Genomic DNA, 22,069 nt, shown 5'->3' with positions numbered 1-22,069 from the left:
TGTGCAAAAGATGCAGAGTCTTCTTGCACGTATGCAGTTTAAAGTGACGAGTAGTGCGATAATCTGGGACAATGTTGATTGTGAAAATGTTGCAGATACTTCTCAATCAGTGTGCAAATGGAGCAGGTGCTACTCTGGCATTAGTGGCCAGTATTGGTCAACAACAGATATGCAAATAGTGCAGCGTGGTGAGACTACTACAGTGAGTGCACGAGTAATATATAATTGGCCCCACAGAAATGTGACAACGAACTCAAGTCAAAAAATTGCCAGCATGCTGTAATGGAATTGTAGGATAAGATTCTTCATGGGTGGAGAAGGGGTCGTTTGCATCTTAGTGGACTGTCATGGGTGTGTGTTCCGGGTTTTGTCTTCCCCCCCTGTTTCACACACACCTGCTCATGTGAGCATCTTCACCACCTGTGCCTCGTTCACCCTAATTACCTATTGTATTTAACCTCGTGTCTCATTCCCTCTCGTTGCCAGTTCGTTGTACCTTGTCGTCGCGTTCCAGCATTCCTTGTTTCCACGTCACAGACTCACAGTAAGATTTGAACCTGTTCCGATTATCGACCTTGCCTCTTCACCTCATGTTTTTGGATACTGTTGCCTTTCTTGGATTGCCTGCCTGTGTACCGACCTGTGCCCGTCTATTAAACCTCTCTTTTTGGAAACTGTCCATTTGTTTTGGAGTCGTGCATTTTTGGGTCCTATCCTCTGTTCCGTTCATGACATGGACGTTGTTTTCAGGCGAGGGGGGATGAGAGAAAGATATTGGCGTGGTGCGTGTTGGATTTCAACATTGACAAAGGCTTTCATCCTGTCTGTCACATTTAATAGAGCATTTAGGCTAGACGATAATGAGTATTGCATTGGGCTTTGCTTCAATGGGGCGGGGAGGGGTGTGGGATATTCCAAATGCTGCCTCATCTCATTCCTCATTTGTTCCTCCGATTGTTTGGGTGATGCTGGTGACTCTGTGCCTCCTGCCGTCTTATTTCTTGTTCCTCTGATTGTTAAGGTACAACTGGAGACTCCTCCGCCAGTGGTCCAAAATGTTATTTTCCCTGGTGGGACAGTCAATGTGCTGCTTGTATTTAGGAAGTTCGTGGTTGAGTTTAGCTTTGTTAAAGTCACCGAGAATAATGAGGCGTGAGTCCGGGTGTTTTTTTTTTTCAATTACGTTGACTTGTTCGGCGAACATTAGCAGTACGGCGTTCGTGTTAGCTTGAGGCGGAATGTATACACCTGCGAGAATGAATGATGCAAACTCACGCGGCGAGTAGAATGGCTTACAGTTCAAAAACAGCGACTCCAAATGCGAGCTGCAGTGTGTGCTGAGCTCCGTGACATCCGTACACCAGTTTTCGTTGATATAGAAGCATATGCCGCCGCCTTTTATTCTCCCCGATGATTCCATGTCACGGTCTGCCCTGTGAAGATGGAAGCCAGGAAGCATGCCGGCGCCATCGGGTACAGCATCACAAAGCCAAGTCTCCGTAAAGCACATGGTGGCGGAACGTCCTAAGTCTTTACTGGTCTTTATCAGAAGATGAAGCTCATCCATTTTGTTAGGTAGGGAGCGTAGATTCGCGAGGTGGATGGACGGAAACGCCAGTCTGTATCCTCTCTTGCGGAGTTTCACCTGGATGCCGGCTCACTTCCCTCTGTGGCGGCGCCGCCTCCGCCTCCATGCGGCAAAAACCGCAGTCGCTGCTCCGGTGAGTAACTCAAGGAAAAAACTTAGCGGATTTGCAAAAGTTGGTGAAAGAAAGTCCGGAGTAGCCTCCTTGATGGGCAAGTCTCCCCTTGTGTAAGTGAGTCATGTAATGTCTCCAAAGACGAACGAAAAACACAAAAACAAAAACATTGTCTTTGTTTTTGTGTTTTTCGTCCGTCTTTGGAGACCTTACACGACTCACTTACACAAGGGGAGACCTGCTAACCATCAAGGAGGCTACTCCGGACTTTCTGTCACCAACTTTCGAAAATCCGCTCAGTTTTTTCCCCCGAGTTACTCACCGGAGCGGCTTCCGCGGTTTTCGGCGCATGGATGCGGAAGCGGTGCCACAGAGGAAAACGAGCCGGCATTCAGGTGAAACTCCGCAAGAGAGGACACAGATTGGCGTTCCCGTCGATCCACCTCGCGAATGTACGCTCCTTACCCAACAAAATGGACGAGCTTCATCTTCTGTTAAAGACCAGTAAAGACTTTGGACGTTCCGCGGCCATGTGCTTCACGGAGACCTGGCTTTGCGACGCTGTACCCGATGGCGCCGTCACGCTTCCCGGCTTCAACATTCATCGAGCGGACCGCGACATGGAATCATCGGGAAAAACGAAGGGCGGCGGGATATGCCTCCATATAAACGAAAAATGGTGTACGGACGTCACGGTGCTCAGCACACACTGCAGCCCGCATTTGGAGTCGCTGTTTCTGAACTGTAAACCATTTTACTCGCCACGTGAGTTTGCATCGTTTATACTGGCTGGAGTCTATATTACACCGCAAGCTAACACGAGCGCCGCATTGCTAACGCTCGCCGAACAGGTCAACGAAATTGAAAAAAAACACCCTGACTCACCCCTCATTATTCTCGGGGACTTTAACAAAGCTAAACTCAACCACGAACTCCCTAAATACAAGCAGCACATCGACTGTCCTACCAGGGAAAATAATACTTTAGACCACTGCTACACTAGGGTAAAAAACGCATACCGTGCTATACCTCGTGCAGCCCTGGGCTCGTCTGATCACTGCTTAATTCACTTAATACCGACGTACAAGCAAGAACTTAAATGTGCGAAGCCTACAGTGAAAACAGTCAAAAAGTGGACCAATGAAGCAAAGATGGAACTTCAAAGCTGTTTAGACTGCACAGACTGGAGTGTCTTTGAAAATTCAGCTGGCAGCCTCGATGAATATACGGACACTGTCACATCCTATATCAGTTTCTGTGAAGAGGTTTGTGTACCAACAAAATCATTTCGGACATTCAACAACAACAAGCCGTGGTTCACTGCTAAACTTAAGCAGCTTCGCCAAGCTAAGGAAGATGCATATCAGAGCGGGGACAGGGCCCTGTATAATCGAGCTAGAAACCAGCTTACTAAAGAAATTAACATTGCAAAGAGGATCTATGCAGCAAAGTTGGAAAAACAGTTTAGCGCGAACGACTCGAAATCAGTCTGGCGTGCATTCCAATCGCTGACTAATTACAAGCGACGATCCCCCCAAGCTGAGAACAATAGCACACTTGCCAACGACTTGAATACCTTCTATTGCAGATTTGAAAAGGACAGTTTCACTCCACACACCCACCCGGCCGCACCCGTGACCACAACCACACCTCTGACTTCTGCGTAAACCATCCATGAACAGGATGTGAGACATCTTCAAACAACAGAAGATTAACAAAGTAACAGGACCGGACCATGTGTCCCCATCCTGCCTCAAAGTCTGCGCGGACCAGCTCGCTCCAGTCTTCACTCAGATCTTTAACAGATCTTTGGAAATGTGCGAAGTTCCATCCTGCTTCAAATGCTCCACCATCATTCCAGTCCCCAAGAAACCTGCAATCTCTGGTCTGAATGACTACAGGCCTGTCGCTTTGACATCTGTGGTCATGAAGTCCTTTGAACGTCTCGTGCTGGACCACCTCAAGAGTGTCACAGGTCCCCTGCTGGACCCCCTGCAGTTTGCCTACCAAGCGAACAGGTCTGCGGATGATGCAGTCAACATGGGACTGCACTTCATCCTAGAACACCTCGACAGTGCAGGGACCTACGCGAGCATCCTGTTCGTGGACTTCAGCTCAGCGTTCAACACCATCATCCCTGAACTCCTTTCAACCAAGCTTCTCCAGCTCAGCGTCTCACCTGCCCTCTGCCAGTGGATTTACAGCTTTCTGACGGGCAGGACACAGCAGGTCAGGCTGGGGGAGGCCACCTCATCCACACGCAGCATCAGCACTGGGGCGCCCCAAGGTTGCGTCCTCTCTCCGCTGCTCTTCTCTCTCTACACGAACGACTGCACCTCAGCGAACCCGACTGTCAAGCTCCTGAAGTTTGCAGATGACACCACTGTCATCGGCCTCATCAAGGACGGTGACGAGTCTGCATATCGACAGGAAGCGGAGCGGCTGGAGCTGTGGTGCGGGCGACACAACCTGGAGCTGAACACGCTCAAGACGGTAGAGATGATCGTGGACTTCAGGAGGCATCCTTCGCCACAGCTGCCCCTCACGTTGTCCAGCTGCCTTGTGTCAACCGTCGAGACCTTCAAGTTCCTGGGAATTACAATCTCTCAGGACCTGAAGTGGGCGAACAACATCAACTCCGTCCTCAAAAAGGCCCAGCAGAGGATGTACTTCCTGCGGCTTCTGAGAAAGCACGGCCTGCCACCGGAGCTGCTGAGACAGTTCTACACAGCGGTCATCGAATCGGTCCTGTGTTCTTCCATCACAGTCTGGTTTGGTGCTGCTACAAAAAAGGACAAACTCCGACTGCAACGGACAATCAAAACTGCTGAAAGGATTGTCGGTACCCCCCTACCCACCATTGAGGACTTGCACGCTGCCAGAACTAAGACAAGGGCGTGCAAAATCCTCTCGGACCGTCTGCACCCCGGTCACCAGCTCTTCCAGCTCCTTCCCTCAGGTAGGCGCTACCGATCAACGCAAACTAGAACTAGTAGACATTCCAACAGCTTCTTCCCTCTTGCGATCAACTTCTTAAACACCTAACCTATAATTCCATTACAACAAGCTGGCAATTTTTTGACTTGAGTTCGTTGTCACATTTCTGTGGGGCCAATTATGTATTACTTGTGCACTCACTGTAGTTGTCTCACCATGCTGCACTATTTGCATATACTGGCCACTCATGCCAGAGTAGCATCTGCTCCATTTGCACACTGATTGAGGAGTATCTGTAACATTTGCACAACCAACATTGTCCCAGATGATCGCACTACTCGTCACTTTAAACCGCATACACTCCTTGAAGTCTCAGCGCCCTTTGCACAATGGTCATTGCAATATTAGTCGTTCGAACTGCTCTAAGTGCTAGAGGACTCTGCATCTTTTTGCACAATTGTTTTTTGTCAATGTCTTTATGTCCCCAAAGTGTTCTGTAAATTGACTGTTTGTTGTACTAGAGCGGCTCCAACTACCGGAGACAAATTCCTTGTGTGTTTTGGACATACTTGGCAAATAAAGATGATTCTGATTCTGAAGAAAGGAGAGTTTACCAACACCTGCTCTGGACATTGCACCCCAAATCATGACTGACTGTGGATATTTCACACTGGACCTCAAGCTTGGGTTCTGTTCTTCACCAGTGTTCCTCCAAACCCTTGGACCATGATTCCCAAATGAAAGGCACACTTTCCTTTCCTTGGAAAAGAGGACCTTGGACCACTGGCCAACAGTCCAGTCCTTCTAATCCTTGGCCCAGTTGAGACGCTTCCTATGTTGGCTCAGGCTCAGGAGAGGCTTGACCCAAGAAACCCGATAGTTTTAGAATGAATGTGGTGGTTTTTGAACCTGTGACTCCCGTCTCATTCCACTCTTTCTGGATCTCTGCTATATTCTTGAATCTTTGCATTGATATATGCTTGGACACAGAAATGAATCTATTATCTATGAAAGTTTAACTTTTTGAATGGAATTATGGAACTAAATAAACTTTTCCATGATTTAAGATGAAAGATGACATAGCTTTCATTTTTGTTTTCCTCACTCTCTATTATGTGTTATTCTGTCTTTCTCTAGCTTTGGCATTATTAGATGACATTATACACAAACCCATTTCTGTGAAAAATGTACTCTGAAATGCGTAAACATTTACTCTCCATTGGCATAAATAATGGGTAGCTAGGAGGTAGGAGAAAAACAAAAGAGAAATAAATGTCGCTGCATTACTGACAAAGGGAATGCTGTTATGTCAGCACAGCCTTAATGTGAAACATGTCTTTCATATCTCCTATACAGGTTCATGGTAAAACAAAAAAACTGATTATGCAGATGTGTAGAAGCATAAAAATACCCATAGATATAAATTATATGACTCCTGTGTAGCTGTGTGTGTGGCTGTGGGTGTTCATAAGTGTGTGTTGTAACCTCAGTTTTTAAATGGCAACAGTTCATTGGAAAGCAACTCAAATTAAATCACTGCCTTAAAGCGGTCATTAATGGAAGGCACCAACTCATTCCTGTCGACCTTTCTAAAGGAGGGATCATTAACAGGAGAAGTAATTGCCAGACCAGTCTTTTTTGCTCATGTTTCTCTTCATACTCCTATTTCTTTTCATTTAGTTAGAGTGATTGCCAACAATGATCGCCGCTCATCTGTCGGTGCTCATTCAGTGTTTTTTATTTTAATTTTTTTACTCTGTCTAGAGATTCTCCACATTCAAAAACATACTTGTTAAAAAAATCCAACACAGTATTTATGTTTCACAATAATACCATTGAACTGACAACAACAGAGCTGGAAAGTATAAAGCATTTCAAAGTAGATCTTTACCTTTTGCCTGAAGGAATTATAATGAACTCTATGCTAATATTGCCAATTAAATTTAAACTAAATTAATCACACCTATTTATTGTGTGTGTATATATATATGTGTGTGCGTGTGTGTGTGTGTGTGTGTGTGTGTGTGGGTACAGAGTTTTCAGACCCCCTTAAAATTTTCACTCTTTATATTGCATTTCTTAAAATCATTTCCCCCCTTATTAATGTACACACAGCACCCCATATTGACAGATTTAAAAAATAATAATAATAATTGTTGATTTTTTTGCAAATTTATAAAAAAAAATAAAAATAACTGAACTATCACACAGCCATAAGTATTCAGACCCTTTGCTGTGACACTCATATATTTAACTCAGGTGCTGTCCATTTCTTCTGATCATCCTTAAAATGGTTTGACACATTCATTGGAGTCCAGCTGTGTTTGATTATGTAAGGGCTGCTGTTTCAGCACCCTGAGTCCACCCCGTACGTGTGTGTGTGTGTGTGTGTGTGTGTGTGTCATGAGTGCTTTGCAGGGTTGACGTGTTGGAGTCTAGCAGCTGCACCTTGTCATCTTAATTACACCTGAATGCTCTTAAGACGCTGTGGGACTCCAACTCGTCGCCAGACTATCAACGCTCTACGTCGAGTTTGTAGCCTTGCCACCTTGCCTCTCTTTTTGCTTCTGAAGACCTAGTGAGTTACCTCTACCTAATTTGTGTTCTTTGTCACGAGTCTGCCATCTCCCTACAAACCAGTGCTCATCTCTTGCGGCCCACCGACAACACCGACTCCTACTCCGTCCTCGTTGGAACCCTGCCAATCCCGGATTTAGTTCTCGGAGTTCCTTCGTTCGTTTCCGAGCTACAATAAACCTTTATTCGCAAACTCACCTCCCTGTCCTCTCTGCATCTGGGTCCAACTGGCAACCTGAATCCTGACAGCATAGTCTGGCCTGTCATGGACCCAGCGGAGACGGATCCCCTTCGCTAAACAGTGACTTCCCACCGTGACTTCTCACAAGCTCTCACATCCCTCCAAAATGGATTTGCCTCATTCCCCCGCTCCCACTGGCCCCCTCATGTACGTAATGTGTGAACTGTATGTACCCGCACCAGCCCCTTACAACGGCAATCTAGGGTCTTGTCGCGCCTTTTTGGTCCAGTGTTCACTTGTGTTTGAACAGCAACCGCAGTCGTACTCCACTGACAATGCTAAAATTGCCTACCTCATCGGCTGTATCCGGGGTAGAAGCGCTCTCGTGGGCCACGGTGGAATGGGAGAAACGGTCAGCCGTCTGTGCGTCATACTCTTCTTTTTCCATGGAAAAGATTTTTTGACCACCCAGTGCGCGGGGCTCACTCCGACAGGGCCCTCGCAGTGTGGCTGAATTTGCGATCACTTTTCGGACTCTCGCTGCGGAGAGTAACTTTAATGATAAGGCGCTACAGGAAGTTTTTCGGGGGGCCCTAAATGAGTCTCTTAAAGACGAGTTGGCCTCCAGGGATGAGCCAAGCTCCCTAGATCAGCTGATTGATCTTTCTATCAGACTGGATTGTCGTCTCCGTGAGCGGCGGAGGGAACGCAACTCGAGGTCATAGACTCCGCCTCCCCCGCAGCTACTCCAGTCTAAATCCTCCTTTGAGCCACGGACTTCGTCACCAGCCCCGCTTCCCGAGATCGGTGAACCCATGCAACTTGGCCGAACAAAACTTTCAGATTTGGAGAAAAAGCGCAGGAGAACCTCTAATCTGTGCTTGTATTGTGGAGAGGCGGGCCACTACATCGCAAACTGCCCCACACGTCCATAAACTGGCAGACTCTCCAATAAAGGAGGAGTTGGTCAGTCAGAATGTAAGTTCCTTCTCTTCTGTCCGTTTTCAGATCTCTGCTACCATCTACTGGAATGAGCTGTCTCTGCCTGTTTTAGCCCTAGTAGACTCTGGAGCTGACGAGAATCTCATTGACCACCACCTACTTAAACAGATGAAAATTCATCTACAGGCTCTGACCACGCCCAAGAATGTCACTGCCCTTAATGGGTGGCTGATCACCCATATACAGCAAGAGACTGCTCCCGTTTCCCTCAAGCTATCAGGTAACCATCTTGAGACTTTAGGTTTTCATGTTTTCACTTGTCTTCAAGTTCCAATCGTGCTTGGCTTGCCTTGGCTGAGGCTCCATAACCCCAGCATCGACTGGACCGTGCCCAAGATCACCTCATGGAGCAATTTCTGTCATGAGAACTGCTTGCGATCTGCTGCGGTGACCCCAAGTGGCCGAAGTCGGAGTAAATCCCCTAACCTATCAGGTGTCTCCTCAATTTACCATGACCTCGCTCCAGTATTCAGCAAACACCATTCCACCTCTCTACCCCCACACAGGACTTGCAGTATTGAACTACAGCCTGGTGCACCGCTACCTAGCAGCCATCTTTATAACATCTCTCGTCCAGGTATTATCTTCTCCCCCCTCTTCACCGGTGGGGGCCAGCTTCTTTTTTGTGGACAAAAAAGACAAGACCCTCCGTCCATCTGTGGACTATTGTGGCCTTAATAACATCACCATTAAGAATAAGTACCCTTTGCCCCTGATTGACTCTGCCTTTTCCCCTTTTCACGGTGCAACAGTTTTCACCAAGTTGGATCTGCGCCAGGCCTACCACCTTGTCCACATTCGGGAGGGAGACGAGGAGAAGACAGCATTTAACACCCATAGAGGGCACTACGAGTACCTCGTAATGCCTTTCGGCCTGACCAATGCCGCTGCTGTCTTCCAGGCACTAGTCAATGACGTCCTGCGTGACATGATCAGAAAATGTGTTTTTGTGTACCTCGATGACATCCTGGTTTTCTCCTGGTCCGTCGCAGATCATGAACGACATCATAATCAGAATCAGAATCATCTTTATTTGCCAAGTATGTCCAAAAACCACACAAGGAATTTGTCTCCGGTAGTTGGAGCCGCTCTAGTACGACAACAGACAGTCAATTGACAGAGAACACTTTGGAGACATAAAGACATTGACAAAAAAAAACAACAGTCACTGAGCAATAAAGGGTTGCTAGTTATCTGGTAATGTCTGTGTGTCTATATATATATATATATATATATATATATATATATTATTGTTTTTTTTTGACAATTGTACAAAAAGATGCAGAGTCCTCTAGCTCTTAGAGCAGTTCGAATGACTAATATTGCAATAGTCTGGTGTAATGACCATTGTGCAAAGGGCGCCGAGACTTCAAGGAGTGTGTGCGGTTTAAAGTGACGAGTAGTGCGATAGTCTGGGACAATGTTGGTTGTGCAAATGTTGCAGATACTCTTCAATCATTGTGCAAATGGACCAAATGCTACTCAGGCATGAGTGGCCAGTATTGGTCAACAACAGATATGCAAATAGTGCAGCGTGGCAAGACAACTACAGTGAGTACACGAGTAATATATAATTGGCCCCACAGAAATGTGACAAAGTACTTCAGAGACTCCTTGAGAACAAGCTCCTTGTTGAAGCAGAAAAGTGTGAGTTCCATGTTCCAAAGACCACCTTTTTCAGAATCAGAATCATCTTTATTTGCCAAGTATGTCCAAAAAACACACAAGGAATTTGTCCCCGGTAGTTGGAGCCGCTCTCGTACGACAACAGACAGTCAATTTACAGAACACTTTGGAGACAGAAAGACATTGACAAAATAAAAACAGTCACTGAGCAGTAAAGGGTTGCTAGTTGCTAGGTAATGCCGGTACATTTAAAAAATATATTTTTTTTTTTGGGTTACGTCATTGCTGAGGGGCAGCTTCAAATGGACCCAGCCAAGGTAGCTGCAGTCACTGAGTGGCCGATGCCATCCACAAGAGAGGAGCTGCAGCGATTCCTTGGCTTTGCCAACTTCTACCGGCGGTTCATTCGGAACTACAGTCGGGTGGCAGCACCCCTCACTGTGCTCACATCAACCCTAACGTCCTTCCAATGGTCTGAGAAGGCCGACATGGCCTTCTGTGAGCTAAAGAAACTTTTTTCCTTAGCTCCTATCTTTGTTCATCCGGATCCACAGAGGCAGTTCATAGTTGAGGTTGATGCATCAGAGGGGGAGGTTGGTGCGGTGCTGTCTCAGCGATCCCAGACTGATGGTAAGTTCCACCCTTATGCCGCCTTTTCTCCCAAGTTGTCTCAGGGGGAGAAAAATTATGGGATCGGAGACCGGGAGCTCTTATCGGTGAAGATGGTGTTGGAGGAATGGCGGCATTTTCTTGAAGGCGCCGAACACCCATTCACCGTGTGGACCGACCACAAGAATTTGGAATACATCCGCTCTGCTAAGATGCTGAGCTCCAGTCAAGCCAGGTGGGCATTGTTTTTTGACCGGTTCACCTTTACCTTGTCCTCCCGCCCAGGGGCCCAGAACACCAAGGCGGATGCCCTGTCCCCCCAGTTCGCCTCGGAATGATCCAGATCCCATCTTGTCTCCCCGTTGCTTTCTGGGCTCAATCACATTAGAAATAGAAACGCTGGTAAAGACAGCTGGAGACGGCGCTCCGTTGCATATCCTAGTCTCGTCCCGCTTCATGGAGCACCCACCTTGCCTGGGTTGAGTATGCCTATAATTCGCTGTCCAGCACCTCCTTGGCCATGTCCCTTTTCAATGCTCCTGAGGCGACCAACCTCCACTGTTCCAATCACAGGAGCCTGAGCTTGCAGTCCCTTCAGTGCAGGCCCACATACGCCGGTGCTCCAAGGTCTGGAAGCAGGCCCGTGCTTGTCATGGGAGTGTGTTCCGGTTTTTGTCTTCCCCCTGTTTCACACACACCTGCTCCTGTGAGCATCTTCACCCCCTGTGCCTCGTTCACCCTAATTACCCCTTGTATTTAACCTCGTGTCTCATTCCCTCTCGTCGCCAGTTCGTTGTACCTTGTCGTCGCATTACAGCATTCCTTGTTTCCATGTCACAGACTCACAGTAAGACTTGACCCTGTTCCAATTATCGACCTCGCCTCTTTGCCTCATGATTTTGGATCCTGTTGCCTTTCTTGGATTGCCTGCCTGTGGACCGACCTATGCCCGTCTATTAAACCTCTCTTTTTGGAAACTGTCCATTTGTTTTGGAGTCGTGCATTTTTGGGTCCTATCCTCTGTTCCGTTCATGACAGTGCTGCCCTTCTCCGGTCCTCTGCCATGTCTCAGGTACAAGCCAACCGTCGCCGCATCCCTGCGCCCGCTTACACGGTTGGTCAGAAAGTGTGGCTCAGTACGAAGCATTTGTCACTCAAGGTTGAATCCAACAAACTGTCCCCTGGTTTCATTGGCCCCTATGAGATTGTGGCTGTGGTAAATCCATGTGCGGTATGCCTTAAGATCCCTGCCTCTCTCCGCATTCACCCCACCTACCATGTTTCCCTAATAAAACCGGTTTCTTCCAGTCCTCTGGGGTTTCTTTGTTCGCTTCCAAACTGCAATAAACCTTTATTCGCAAACTCACCTGCCTGTCCTGTCTGCATCTGGGTCCAACTTGCAATCTGAATCCTGACAGATTATACTGATTGGACTTGATTAGCAAAGCCACACACGTGTCTATATAAGACCTTACAGCTCACAGTGCTTGTCAGAGCAAATGAGAATCATGAGGTCTTAGGAACTGCCTGAAGAGCTCAGAGACAGAATTGTGGCAAGGCACAGATCTGGCCAAGGTTACAAAAGAATTTATGCTGCACTTAAGGTTTCTAATAGCACAGTGGCCTCCATAATCCTGAAATGGAAAACGTTTGGGACGATCAGAACCCTTCCAAGAGCTGGCAGTCCGGCCAAACGGAGCAATTGGGGGAGAAGAACCTTGGTGAAGGAGGTAAAGAAGAACCCAAAGATCACTGTGGCTGAGCTACAGAGATGCAGTCGGGAGATGGGAGGAAGTTCTAGAAAGTCAATGATCACTGCAGCCCACCACCAGTCAGAGTTTTATGGCAGAGTGGCCCGACGGAAGCCTCTCCTCAGTGCAAGACACATGAAAGCCCGCATGGAGTTTGCTAAAAAACACCTGAAGGACTCCAAGATGGTGAGAAATAAGTTTCTCTGGTCTGATGAGACCAAGATAGAATTTGTGGGCCTTAATTCTAAGTGCCATGTGTGGAGAAAACCAGGCACTGTTCATCACCTGTGCAATACAGTCCTAACAGTGAAGCATGGTGGTGGCAAAATCAGGCTGTGGGTGTGTTTTTCAGCTGCAGGGACAGGTAGACAAAGAAAAGATGAATGCGGTCATGTACAGGGATAATCTGGACGAAATCCTTCTCCAGAGTGCTCAGAACCTCAGACTGGACCGAAGGTTCACCTTAAAAAAAGACAATGACCCTAACTACACAGCTAAAATACCGAAGGAGTGGCTTCAGAACAACTCTGTGACTGTTTGAATGACCCAGGCAGAGCCCTGACTTAAACCCAATTGAGCATCTCTGGAAAGACATGAAAATGGCTGTCCACCAACCTTCGCCATCCAACCTGACAGAACTGGAGAGGCTCTGCATGGAGGAATGGCAGAGGATCCCCAAATCCAGGTGTGCCATTTTGTTCCCAGCACCATAGTGTTTCTGCTTAGCTAGTGCATAGTGCTTGTCTGTGTTTGTGCGCCAGGAGTATCTTTGCCTTTTTCGCCCTCCTTTTTCACACTCTTAGCAGTAATGGTAAATACAGAATTTTATGTTTTAATTTTAATGTCGCTACGGTTACCTGACCGTGGTCGGGAGACGCAGGGGAGATGCCTTCTTCAGGGCCGAGGTTGTCCTCCTCAGGGTTAACTCCCTTCTCTCGTTGCACAGCTGAGCTGGGTGGCGGCAACAATAAAGGCACGAAGCACTGATTTGTTGCTTTACTGGCTTTATTAGCTCCTCTGCACATTCAACATTAACAGCTCCTCCGCTAATCGCTACTCTTCCCCGGTCGCCATCATTACACTTGGCACTGTACACACTCGAACCTGCGCGCACTCCTTCCTCCTTCACAGTCCCGCCGGACGACGCCTGCGCAGTCCCGTCTCACTCACACATCAACGCAGACGCTCACTCACACTGAGCTTGCTGTCACAATCACGTGGGACAATACCCATAACAGAAGTATTTCGACGTAAATTTCGGCTTTAAATGTGAAATCCGACTTATGCGGAAATTCGGGTTTAATCGCCAGCGTAGGAACGGAACTCATTCGTAAATCGAGGACTTCCTGTATTGTGAATTCGCACAATCAAAGTCTGGACCTTAAACCAATTGAAATGTTGCGGCGAGACCTGGCGAAACTTTCAAGCAGCACTGTATGGAAGCATAGAAACATAAGTTTGATGGATAAAATAATTATTCCGCTGCATATAATGATTGACATCAGTGCCTGATCAATGTCTCCATAAAAATGGAAATCACTGACCAATCACCATCACCATAAGAATTGGCATGCAGATTAGCCAGTGACTGCTCAAACAGCTTCTAAGAATGTTTATTTTATTGTTTGGTATTGACACTGTGGCCTTACGGAGGTACAGTATTTTACATCTCCCACGTGACCATTGGTTCATTAGCGGGCTTGCACAACATACTGAAAGCTGGAGAGGTCATGTGCCCAGATAACAGATTCATTCCTGGTGCAAGACAATAAAAAATAATTCATACACAACAAAAGCTCCAAAGGGGAAATAAACACACATAAGCTCGATTAACATTCACATTATTACAACTATTCATGGGATTAGGCGATTTACTGACTTAAAACAGCATTTTAGAAAATATAGAAAATCCTTTGACAGCAACCCACCACGATAATGTCAACAATGACATAATCGAAAAAACATGGCGGCTCGCTATCAGATTTCCCAGCGTGCCTAGCACTGATGTATAGTTGTTAAAATGCTATTTTAAGTCAGTTCACTAAATTGTTCCAGCATGAAATGAATACAGATCCTCCTTTCTGTTTGAACAGACAGGACAGGACAAAAAAAAAAAAAAAAGAACTTTTGTCAACATTCAGAATCTTTTTTGCTGTTGTTGCAGCGAGGCAGTCAAGGAGGGCAGTTCGTTGGTTAAGTTATTGGGTTTAGCAGAGAAACAGACATGGATATCATCAGCATAACAGTGGTATGATATTTCCCGAAAGCGGCTGAACAACTGACCAAGAGGGAGCATGTACGTTGTATAATGAAAACAGTATGGGACCAAGGACGGAGCCCTGAGGGACACCACAGTGTATGGGAGCCAGGGATGAGTCCTGATTATTAAATGGACACTGAAAATCTATTTGTTAAATAGATTTTTTTTAAAAACTGTTTAACGCTGTACCTGATATATCCACCCAGTTGTGCAGACAATCAAGTTGGTTGGAATGGCATCAATGGCAGCAGTTAAGGTCAAGTAGCGTAAGAATGGCATGTTCACCTTTGTCAGCGTATATAAGGAGCTCATTTGTTACTCTTAAAAGTGCTGTCTCAGTAGTATGTTTCTGATGAAAACCAGTTTGAAATTTGTGGAAGATATTATAATCCTCAACTACGGTCAGTAATTGGTCCGCTACTGTTTTTTTCAAGGACCATTCATAGAAACGAAAGTCTAGAAATGGGTCTATAATTCTCCAACGGTTTTCAGTTGCGGGAGGGTTTTTTGAGGAGGGGCGGGACACTGTCGTTTTTAAAATAATCAGGTACAGTGCCAGAAGAGAGAGAATAATTAATAATAGAGGAGGGTGGTACCGAATACAGGTAAAACATCCATCCATCCATTTTCAACACCGCTTATCCTGGTTAGGGTCGCGGGACGCTGGAGCCTATCCTAGCTGACTTCTAGCGAAAGGCGGACTACACCCTGAACTGATCGCCAGTCAGTCGCAGGGCACATATAGACACGGACAACCATTTGCACTCACATTCACACCATCACTGAGTGGGAACTGAACCCACGCTGCCTGCACCAAAGTCAGGCGAGTGTAGCACTACACCTCAGGTCACGTGAACTGGAGGAGGGGCACATTTGGGCTACTATGTTCAGAAGGGACTGAAGGGTAATCTGAGAAAATTCTGTTCATAGAGCAGGATGGCTGGAAGGAACAAAGGGTGATTCAGTAGTGATGAACTACGATCTGAGCGCCTCGATTTTGAAAGATAGGAAGCTATTACAATCAGTAAGTGGTGAAGCAGGAATTGCATGAGGGGTATTTACAAGCTGATTGACCGTGCTAAAGAGGAACCTTGGACAATTTCCGTTACTACTGATTAATTCAGAGAGGTAAGTTGTTTGTGCATCCTTTGTCACAATGCAATGGTATTAATTTTAACTGGACCCAGAAGCAGGCGGAGGCTGAAGTTTGTGGAGAATGGTTTATTGTGAAGGGAGTCAAAAGTGGATCCTTGAGGGATACTGGCGGGTTGTCGAGACAGGGAACATGTGGCAGGCGGTGGGGTGAGCAGGTCAATGGCTTGACGGTGTGGTGGAAGAGGTCAGCAAGGCGGGGAGCACAGAAGGAGCACTGAGGACAAGGAAGAACATGGGTGTCAGAAATATTACGAGGACTGGCGTAGCTTTGGTGTAAGTTGAGAGCGATTGTACCACGGGTGAACGTTAATATTTTGTCAGTGGAGTCTTGGATCTGGCAGGCTTAAATGCAGGTGATGATGAAGGCTGATTTACAACAGGTACGCGGCCGAGGGGGTGCTGATTACTGGGACGAGTGAGAGAAAATGACAGAATAAAGACGCTGTTTGCTGACCAGACTTATTGATAAAGTGTGTGTGTGTGTGTGTTTGCGCGAGAGAGGGAGAGAGAGAGAGAGAGCAAGAGATTGAGAGAGAGAGAGAGAGAGAGAGAGAGAGACTTACATACATACTTGTCAAGATGGCACCTACCAGTGTGGTCGCCTCGGTTCCGCGCTCTCGAGTATTGTTTTTGTGTTTTTCGTTCGTCTTTGGAGACATTACATGACTCACTTACACAAGGGGAGACTTGCTAAACATAAAGGAGGCTACTTCGGACTTTCTTTCACCAACTTTTGCAAATCCGCTCAGTTTTTTCTCCGAATTACTCACCGGAGCGGCGTCCGCGGTTTTCAGCGCATGGAGGCGCAGGCGACGCCACAGAGGGAAGCGAGCCGGCATCCAGGTGAAACTCCGCAAGAGAGGATACAGATTGGCGTTCCCATCGATCCACCTCGCAAATGTACGCTCCCTACCCAACAAAATGGACTAGCTTCATCTCCTGATAAAGACCAGTAAAGGCTTCGGACGTTCCGCCGCCATGTGCTTTACGGAGACTTGGCTTTGTGAGGCTGTACCCGATGGCACCGGGTTTCCATCTTCACTGAGTGGACCGCATCGCAGAGTTATCGGGGAATACAAAAGGATGTGGGAAATGCTTCTATATCAACAAAAAATGGTGTATGGACGTCATAGAGTTCAGCACACACTGCAGCCCGCATTTGGAGTAGCTGTTTTTGAACTGTAAGCCATTCTACTCGCCGCGTGAGTTTGCATCATTCATCCTCGCTGGAGCGTACATCCCGCCTCAAGCTAACACGAAAGCCGCACTGCTAATGCTCGCCGAACAAGTCAACGAAATTGAAAAAAAAACACCCGGACTCACCCCTCATTATTCTCGGGGACTTTAACAAAGCTAAACTCAACCACAAACTCCCTAAATACAAGCAGCACATTGACTGTCCTACCAGGGAAAATAACATCTGGACCACTGCTATACTACGCTAAAAAACACGTACCGAACGCATACCGTGCTATACCTCATGCAGCCCTGGGCTCGTCTGATCACTGCTTAATTCACTTAATACCGACGTAAAGGCAGGAACTTAAATGCGCGAAGCCTACAGTGAAAACAGTGAAAAAGTGGACCAATGAAGCAAAGATGGAACTTCAAAGCTGTTTAAACTGCACAGACTAGAGTGTCTTTGAAATTTCAGCTGGCAGCCTGGATGAACTGTCGCATCCTATATCAGTGTCTGTGAAGAGGTTTGTGTACCAACAAAGTCATTTCGCACTTTCAACAACAACAAGCCGTGGTTCACTGCCAAACTTAAGCAGCTTCACCAAGATAAGGAGGATGCATATCAGAGCGGTGACAGGACCGTGTATAATCGCACTAGAAACCTGCTCACGAAAGAGAGTAACATTGCAAAGAGGAACTATGCAGCAAAGTTGGAAAAACAGTTTAGCGCTATCGACTAAATCAGTCTGGCATGCATTCCAATCGCTGACTAATTGCAAGCGACGATACCCCCAAGCAGAGAACAATAGCACACTAGCCAACGACTTGAATACCTTCTACTGCAGATTTGAAAAGGACACTTTCACACCCACCCAGCCAGCCACATCACCGACTACAATCACACCTCTGACTTCTGCGTTAACCATCCACGAACAGGATGTGAGACGCATCTTCAAACAACAAAAGATTAACAAAGCGGCAGGCCCAGACCATCGTGCCTCAAAGTCTGCGCGGACCAGCTCGCACCAGTCTTCACTCAGATCTTCAATAGATCTCTGGAACTGTGCGAAGTACCATCCTGTTTCAAACGCTCCACCATCATTCCAGTCCCCAAGAAACCTAAAATCTCGGGTCTAAATGACTACAGGCCTGTCGCCTTGAAATCTGTGGTCATGAAGTCCTTTGAACGTCTCGTGCTGGACCACCTCAAGAGCGTCCCATTTCCCCTGCTGGATCCCCTGCAGTTTGCCTACCGAGCGAACAGGTCTGCGGATGATACAGTCAACATGCAGTTCACCCTTAAACACCTCGACAGTGCAGGGACCTATGCGAGGATCCTGTTCGTGGACTTCAGCTCAGTGTTCAATACGGCGGGGTACACCCTGAACTGGTTGCCAGCCAATCGCAGGGCACATAGAAACAAACAACCATTCGCACTCACAGTCATGCCTACGGGCAATTTAGAGTCTCCAATTAATGCATGTTTTTGGGATGTGGGAGGAAATCGGAGTGTTCGGAGAAAACCCACGCAGGCACGGGGAGAACATGCAAAACTACACAGGCGGGGCCGGGGATTGAACCCCGGTCCTTAGAACTGTGAGGCTGACGCTCTAACCAGTCGTCCACCGTGCCGCGTATTCTGTTTTTGACTAACCTATATTACAATAGGCGGCACGGGGGCCGACTGGTTAGAGGGTGTAGCCCGCCTCCAGCCCGATGACAGCTGGGATAGGCTCCAGCACGCCCGCGACCCTATTGAGGAGAAGCGGCTCAGAAAATGGATGGATGGATGGATATATTACAATATTGGCAGCACAGTGGACGACTGGCTAGCACATCGGCCTCACAGTTCTGAGGACCGGGTTTCAAATCCCGGGCCCCGCCTGTGTGTAGTTTGCATGTTCTCCCCGTGCCTGCGTGTTAAGATGCATGGTAGGTTGATTGAAGACTTTAAATTGCCCTTAGGTGTGAATGTGATTGTGAATGGTTGTTTGTTTATATGTGCCCTCCGATTGGCTGGCGACGAGTTCAGGGTGTACCCCGCCTCTCGCCCGAAGATTTCTGGGATTGGCTCCAGTACGCCCGCGACCCTAGTGAGGATAAGTGGAACGGAAGATGAATGAATGAATGAATGACTGTCACAATATTATTGTAGTACTGTAGTCTTCTTTCTTCTTCTTCTTATTTATTTTTTTTTTAATTCTGTCATGATCATCATCACTGTAAATGTTTTCATGTTGAACTAAATTGTGATTTCAATTGCTTGCTCTCTAGACGGAGGCCATTCACCCAGACTGTGCCCTCGTGGTTCAACACATGAAGGCTCAGGAAGAATGCAGCCAGATCATCAAGCAGCAAGAAAACAAGCTCTCCACTGGGACAGGTATGTAAGTAGTGTGACTCAAATTGTTGACACTGAATATAGGGACTTGTATCTCTCCCACAGAGGTATACGGTGCATCAGACACTTCAAGGTTTATTAGGTTTGTTGATTAGTTCCAGTAAGACCGAGCTGACAGTATGTAATATTGTATGTATATACCAAAGATGGGGGGGAGTCGAACCAAATGACTTGACTCGAGTCGACTCGAGTTACCAGTTTTATGACTTGGGACTGGGTTACCAAATACTTCAGAAAGACTTGACATGACTTTAACTTGGTAGCCAAGCAACTTGACTTGACTGAGTTAACTACATGACTTGACAGTATCATCTCATTTAGTTGGAAATCTTCATTTTAATTGAGACAGTTTGTCTTTTTTTTTTTAAGTAATGGGGTCATTCGCACCAACCTAGCAACACAGTCTGTGTTGTTGCGCACTTGTCAGTGTGAAGTAGCCACCTGAATGAACAACGATGGAAGGAGCTCCAAAGATAATTCAATTTGGATTCAAGGATTATGTTGTCGATTAAGTCTGCAAAAAGAGGATAGCAACCTTCAAAGTTTGTAACTCGCGCATTAAATACACAACAAGAGGGACATGAAACATAATCTGTCACTACAAAACTCAGACAGATAAGCTAATTTAACGGTTTACAGTAGCTAGCTGGTTAAGCCTTAAATTTCATAGACTGGTTTGGGACGATTAAACATGAAAACGATGTGATTGTGAAGGTTTTAGTACAGCTAAGTAACGTAACTACGGGTGGGACGGTTTATGATAATTGTCCGAACCTTTCGTTTCGTTTCATAGGCACGCAAATGTCCCTCTCTTTTTCTCTGTCTCTCATGCACTCTAAAGCAGAAAGTAATGCCTAAAATATAATGGCACCCGCAGAATGCAGACTAAGTGAAGCAGCGTTGCGAGCATTGTGGAAATAAAAATAATAATAATTTAAAAAATGGTGCTGGAACCTTTGCGGGCATGACGACAGAGTCGGCGCTAGAAGATGCGAGTTGCGTTATCGGTCTGCTGTATGGGATCACTTTGCATTACGATCATAAAAATGTGGCCAAAAATGTGTTCCAATATTAGTAAGTACAGTTGAAATTGTGAGTAGCTAGGTGTGAATATAATTTTCATACTACTGAATGTGTACGTATGTTGAAGTTTCACCATTAAAATGTCATCTGTTTGTCGGCTCAGTGATAAAGCTGTCTATACTATGTTTTTAAAATTGAGACCACAGCATATGAAACATAACCTTTAATTAAATGACAATTGTCAATTGTCCCGAGTTAGTGCTTCTAAATAAATTAATAAACCTGACTGAGTGATTTAATTAAAGTAGAGGACACAGGAAGCATGAAGATTATTCCCTTAATTATGAATCTCTTTCATGCTCCATTAGCCAATTAGGTAGAATTATATATCTAATTATATTTGACCAACAGAAAACAGTCTTGGCTTTTGCTTAATTGTGTTCTTTTCAGAACCGTAGAAGTTACGAGGCTGCCATCACAAAGAACACAGCATAGTTTGTTCAGAAATAAAGTTCAGTTAAATTGAGTTTAAAATACAACTTTTAAGACAATTCAGTGCAATAAATTCAGTCAGTCATAATTTCAGTTGTTGTTCATTTAACTTTTATAATGTGTGAATACTTTTTTTAGTGTTATGATTGGTAAAAGAAAATTTTATTACCACTCCAATATATGTTGCAACTGGAGCAAGACCGTATGACTTGACTTGTGTCTTGCTTAAACCACGGAATGACTTGACTCGACTTGCTTGAAATTTAGTGGCAACTCGACTTAACTTGCTTGATTTTAATTATTTTTTTCTTTTTTTCCATCCATCCATCCATTTTCCTCCGCTTAACCGAGGTCGGGTCGCGGGGGCAGCAGCCTCAGCAGGGAAGCGCAGACTTCCCTCTCCCCAGCGACTTCCTCCAGCTCTTCTGAGGGAATCCCGAGGCGTTCCCAGGCCAGCCGAGAGAAATAGTCTCTCCAGCGTGTCCTGGGTCGTCCCTGGGGTCTCCTCCCGGTGGGACGTGCCTGGAACACCTCACCAGGGAGGCATCCAGGAGGTATCCTAATCAGATGCCCGAGCCACCTCATCTGGCTCCTCTCAATGCGGAGGAGCAGCGACTCTACTCTGAGCCCCTCCCGGATGACCGAGCTTCTCACCCTATCTCTAAGGGAGAGCCCAGACACCCTGCGGAAGAAACCCATTTCGGCCGCTTGTATCCGGGATCTTGTTCTTTCGGTCACGACCCACAGCTCGTGACCATAGGTGAGGGTAGGAACATAGATCGACCGGTAAATCAAGAGCTTTGCCTTTCGGCTTAGCTCCTTCTTCACCACAACGGACCGATACAAAGCCCGCATCACTGCAGACACTGCAGCGATCCGCCTGTCCATCTCCCGTTCCATTCTTCCCTCACTCGTGAATAAGACTCCAAGCTATTTGAACTCCTCCACTTGGGGCAGGATCTCATCCCCGACCCAGAAAAGGCACTCCACCCTTTTCCAACTGAGGACCATGGTCTCAGATCTGGAGGTGCTAATTCTCATCCCAGCCGCTTCACACAGTTGGAGATCACGGCTTGATGAAGCCAACAGAACCAGATCATCTGCAAAAAGCAGCGATGCAATACTGAGGCCACCAAACCGCACCCCCTCTACGCCTCGGCTGCACCAAGAAATTCT

The 22,069-nt window shown here is 46.5% G+C and overlaps 1 protein-coding gene across 1 annotated transcript in view; it reads left to right on the top strand.

Annotated features, from left to right (window-relative positions):
• ghrhrb (growth hormone releasing hormone receptor b) overlaps positions 1-22,069 on the top strand; it is an 87,878-nt gene that overhangs the window by 5,487 nt on the left and 60,322 nt on the right. The window contains exon 2 of the mRNA XM_061684135.1: positions 19,252-19,360. Within this exon, the coding sequence (XP_061540119.1) occupies positions 19,252-19,360 (109 nt within the window). The remainder of the gene's footprint in view (positions 1-19,251; positions 19,361-22,069) is intronic.

Source organism: Phycodurus eques, chromosome 8 (assembly GCF_024500275.1).
Source record: "Phycodurus eques isolate BA_2022a chromosome 8, UOR_Pequ_1.1, whole genome shotgun sequence".
Classification (NCBI taxonomy): domain Eukaryota; kingdom Metazoa; phylum Chordata; class Actinopteri; order Syngnathiformes; family Syngnathidae; genus Phycodurus; species Phycodurus eques.
This window is presented reverse-complemented; position numbering and strand designations above follow the sequence as displayed.